Source organism: Propithecus coquereli, unplaced genomic scaffold (assembly GCF_000956105.1).
Source record: "Propithecus coquereli isolate 6110/MARCELLA unplaced genomic scaffold, Pcoq_1.0 Scaffold911, whole genome shotgun sequence".
Taxonomy (NCBI): Eukaryota; Metazoa; Chordata; class Mammalia; order Primates; family Indriidae; genus Propithecus; species Propithecus coquereli.
Genome location: NW_012155408.1, coordinates 166,131 through 170,485, shown reverse-complemented (window position 1 = coordinate 170,485; position 4,355 = coordinate 166,131). Strand labels below are relative to the sequence as shown.

The 4,355-nt window shown below is 63.9% G+C and overlaps 1 protein-coding gene across 1 annotated transcript in view; it reads right to left on the bottom strand.

The window, feature by feature from the left end:
* STK32C (serine/threonine kinase 32C) overlaps nt 1–4,355 on the bottom strand; it is a 63,443-nt gene that overhangs the window by 2,967 nt on the left and 56,121 nt on the right. Inside the window, exons 7-10 of the mRNA XM_012664808.1 lie at nt 4,193–4,349; nt 3,465–3,581; nt 2,654–2,779; nt 2,440–2,571 (exon numbers count right to left, since the gene is read on the bottom strand). Of these exons, the coding sequence (XP_012520262.1) occupies nt 2,440–2,571; nt 2,654–2,779; nt 3,465–3,581; nt 4,193–4,349 (532 nt within the window). The remainder of the gene's footprint in view (nt 1–2,439; nt 2,572–2,653; nt 2,780–3,464; nt 3,582–4,192; nt 4,350–4,355) is intronic.

The window sequence follows — 4,355 nt, the reverse complement described above, 5'->3', positions numbered from 1 at the left end:
CCGGGTTTTAATGAAGAGCCCCTCTGGGCCCTGGCACGGGGAGGGGTGTAGCCATGTGAAACGTGCCCAAAGCATCCTCCTTAGCGCGTGGAGCGTTTGCTCTCCACGGGGAAGACTCACCCTCTGGGGCGGAGTGCTCCCACAAGTGCTCCCCGACTGCACCCCTCCGTCGCACCGAGAGGAAAGGGAGGAAACGCTCAGACAGCTGCCAGGGGGCACAGGCCCCGAGACCAACCGCGGACTGTGGGACGCGTCCTTCCCCCGCTCACCACAGCGCAACCGCGGCGGGTCCCCGCGAAAGAGCTTTGAGACGCAGACTCTCCCCCGGGACGAGGACTTGGGGAAGTCCAGAGGCAACGAAAACAAGGGCTCTGGAGGAGCGGGAGGCCTCTCGCGCCACGGCTACGGCAGGCGGCCCGACGCCTGACACGCGGACACGGAACCCCCGTTCCTGTCACCGGGGATCCTCCAGGTTCACAAAACGTCAAGGCAGCGTCCGCGGCGTGAGTAACAAAGCAAGCACCAGCCCAGACCCGACCCGGTCGAGGAGGGGCCGGTGAGCTCGAAGAGGAACGAGCAGAAACTCCCGACCGGAACGCAAGGAGGAAAAGAGAAATGAGAGACGAACAGAACGTCCAAGACCTGGGGCAGCGTCAAAGGGCGTCACACGTGTCACCGCAGTGCCGGCGGGAGGAGAGGGACCCAGGGAACAGCAGAAACACTGCAAGTCATGACGGCTGAGCATCCTCCAAAGTTAAGCACAGACCAAGCCATAGATCCGGGAGGCTCAGAGAACACCACACGGATAAACGGGGAACGAGCTCCGCCAGGCACGTCCGACCCAAGTGCGGAAAGGCAGGGGCAGGGAGGAAACGTGGAAAGGAGCCAGACAAGAAAAAACCCCAGTTATAGGAAAACAAAGGCTTGCAGGAGACGCCTCGGCAGAAGCTCCGTGAGCAGGAAGGGGGGTACTGCAGGATTTAGCGTGTGAAAGAAGCCGGGTCTGGTGGCGCCTGTCGTCCCGGCTACTCGGGAGGCCGAGGCGGGAGGCTCACGGGCCCAGCGTTGGAGGCTGCGGTGAGCTGTGGTTGCTCCTGTGAGCTCACTGCACTCCAGCCTGGACAACGCAGTAAGACCCTGTCTCCATTAAAACACACATACACACACACAAAAAGAAATAAAAGTGTTGAAAGAAAAAACCTACCAACCTCCAATTCTACATCCAGTGAAACTATCCTTTAACAGTGAAGGAGAAATAAAGACCTTTCAAACAAAAATGGAGGGGACGCCTCTCCGCAGATCTGTCCCGTGAGAGATGCTAAAGTTCTTCAGGGCGAAGGAAGCGACAGAGGTCGGTAACCGGGTCTGCACAGAGCAGGAGCATTAGAGAGGAATAAAGGAGATAAAATCTTAGTGTTTCTTATTCTCCGTTGATCTAAAAGATAACTAGCACAGTAACGGCGCACGGAGTGATTACAGCGCGCGGATGAATGACGGTAACGCACAGGGCTGGGGTGAGGGGCTCTGCGGGGGGCACGGGCTGCCTGAGGGCAGACGGGGCACCCCAGAAATATTTTGAAAACAAGGATAATTGACAGACTAAGGGAGGAGATAAAACAGAATCATATAAAATGCTTCATTAAAACCAGAGATGGCAGAAGAAGAGGAAAAGAGAAAGAGTCGGTACAGCGAACAGACAAGCTACGAGTGCGGGGGATGTCGTATCCAACCGCGTCAACGGTCACCTTAAATGTGACGGTCTGACGTACGCCAGTCAACAACAGATGCTGTCAGAGAGGGTAAGACAAAGGCGCACGCTCAGATTCTACAAGGACTGAACAGACCTTTCTCCGAGAAGAGATGCCCAGTAAGTGCCTGAGCAGACGTCACTGTCTGGCGGGAGAAACGCAAATCAAAGCCGCAGTGTCGCTTCTCACTCGCCGAGATCGCGGTGATCGGCAAAGCAAACCGACGGTGACGGGAGCCGGAGAGGACGTGGAGGGAACGGAACCTCCCCCAACGCCGGCGGGAACGCGAGCTGCGCCCCGTCAGGAAAGTCTGGCAGCTCCTCAAAACGCTAAGCACAGAGGCGCCATGTGACCCAGCGGTCTTCCTTCCAGGTGTTTCCGAGAAAATGAAACACATGTCGGGGCAAAGACTTGTACGTGGAAGCTCATGGCGGCATCGTTCATACCTGAGGTACCTGGCCGGGGCGACGCGGGCCTTGCTCACAGCCGCGCTCCGGGGGCACTGCCCACCCCCGTCAGAAGGGGCGAGGTGGGCGGGAAAGGCAGCAGGAGGGTCCTGGGCCTTCCCAGGACCGTGGGCGGACCACCCGCCGGACTTTTAAGGCGTGCGGCCCGCCAGGGGCCCCGCAGGACGCCGCGGGGGACCTCGGCGTGGACGGCTCCCCGCCCCCACCCCCGTCCCGGCGCTCACGGACTGGGAGCTGTCCCGGCTGTTGTCCCGGGACTTGTTCTTGGCCAGACGCTTCTTCTTCTTGTGCAGGGGCCTCGACTCCAGGATCATCTCCTCCAGCTCGAAGGTGGGGTCGCAGTGCAGGCGGCCTTTCTGCGGGGACAGGGTGCTGAGCGGAGGCCCGCGGGGGTCGCCCACCACCCAGCCCCGGAGCCGCGGCCGCCCGCGGGCTTACGTTGGGCACAAAGCCGGGCTCCACCCTCTTCTGCATCAGGTCGCCCCACAGCACGGCGGCCAGCGACGGCACGGCCTGCATGTCCTGCAGGCAGGAGAGCCGGTGCTCGGGGTTCACGGTGAGCAGCTGCAGAGAGGCCACGTCAGACGGGCCACCGGGCGGCCTGCGGGGCCCAGCACGGGCCGGCACCTGCCCCGGCCAGGCGCCCTGTGGAGGCGGCCTCCAGGCCTGAGGCGCAGAAAATCAGGACCTCAAGGGCCACAGCAGTAAAGGGGGCGCCAATCTGGGCAGAACAACGTGCTCCACGACGTGACCCAAGAGACCATCTGACGTGAGCGGCGCCGGCCAAAGCCCTGGTGCCCCAGGACCACGGACGGCATCCGCGGGAACATCCTGCCAGGACCCACCAGGAGGTGGCAGCCGAGGCCTGGGTAATGCCCTCCCGGAACACTCGGGCCGTGGCTGGCCCGATGGTAGCCCCAAACCACTTGGTCTCAGCGTGGGACCTCCACGCCGGGTGGGCCCTGGGCAGCCGGCGTGACCAGGGCGGCAGCGTCCCAGGGCCGAGTGCCTCCCGCCTGGCTCACCGCACGTGTGCCGCTGCCTGTACAGGGGCTGCCACCAACCCCGTGCGAGGCTTCCCAGGCGTGGGCCTGGGTTGGGTGCATCACCCCCCTCCCCGCTTGGGCCCTCCCGAGCCAAGGCCCCGCTGTGAGCCACCTGGGCAGGTGTGGGCAGAGCTCCGTGGGGCTGAGGCTGGGTGCAGGGACTTGCTGGGGGAGGCCGCCGGGCCAGGCCTCCCTGGGCTCACCTTGCGCAGCAGGGCCACCGTCTCCTTGGACCAGGTGGGCGCGTACTGGACGCTCACGGTGCTGAAGAGCTGTACCAGGGACTCCGCGGCGTTGCCCGAGTGGATGTCGTAGGGCCTCTGGGGGCAGGGAGGTGGCACTGGGCAGGCAGCCCTCGCCTCACCGCACCCGACTAATGCCAGGCACAGCTGCCGGCACCCTGAGGGCACCCCCCTCCCACCCCAAGTGCAGGCACAGCTCTGAGCTCGGCCTCCACCCAGACGGAGGAGCCCAGGGGTGAAGCCGGCTCTGGGCCTCGCCCCGCAGGTGTACGGGAGTGGGCAGGCTTCCGAGGTGGGGTCCCGTGGGCTGGCCGAGGGGTGCGGTACCCCAGGGAGGGAGGGAGGGCAGCATGAGGCCTGGGGCGGTACCCAACCTCCTGGGCTCCGGCCGGCCGGCCTGGCCAGGGAGAGTTCCAAGGGGACACCCGCTAAGCAGCTGCTGGCTCCATCCACCTCCACAGGGGCCAGCACGCAGGCCCCAGCGATGGCCCCGCGACCCCACCGAGAGTTTGCGCTTCCTTCGCTCACTCAAGCATTTGAGCAGCGACCCAGACGCTTTGCTAAAAGCGTGCGTCCTCCCCGACGGAGATGAAAACACCCCAGGGGCCACGTGTGGGGCAGCCGCGTCCCTCCCCGGCACTCGGGCCACCCCGGGGAGCAGCCAGCCGGCAGTCCACAGGAGCTCATACCCATCCTCGAAGCAGCTCGTAGGCCATCACCCCCACGGACCACCAGTCCACTTCGAAGGAGTAGCCAGACCCCCCGTTGACGAAAGAGTGGAAGATCTCTGGAGCTTCCCGTCGGAAGGAAGGAACAGCTGGGCCGTCACAGGGCCAGAGGCCCCAACTGCAC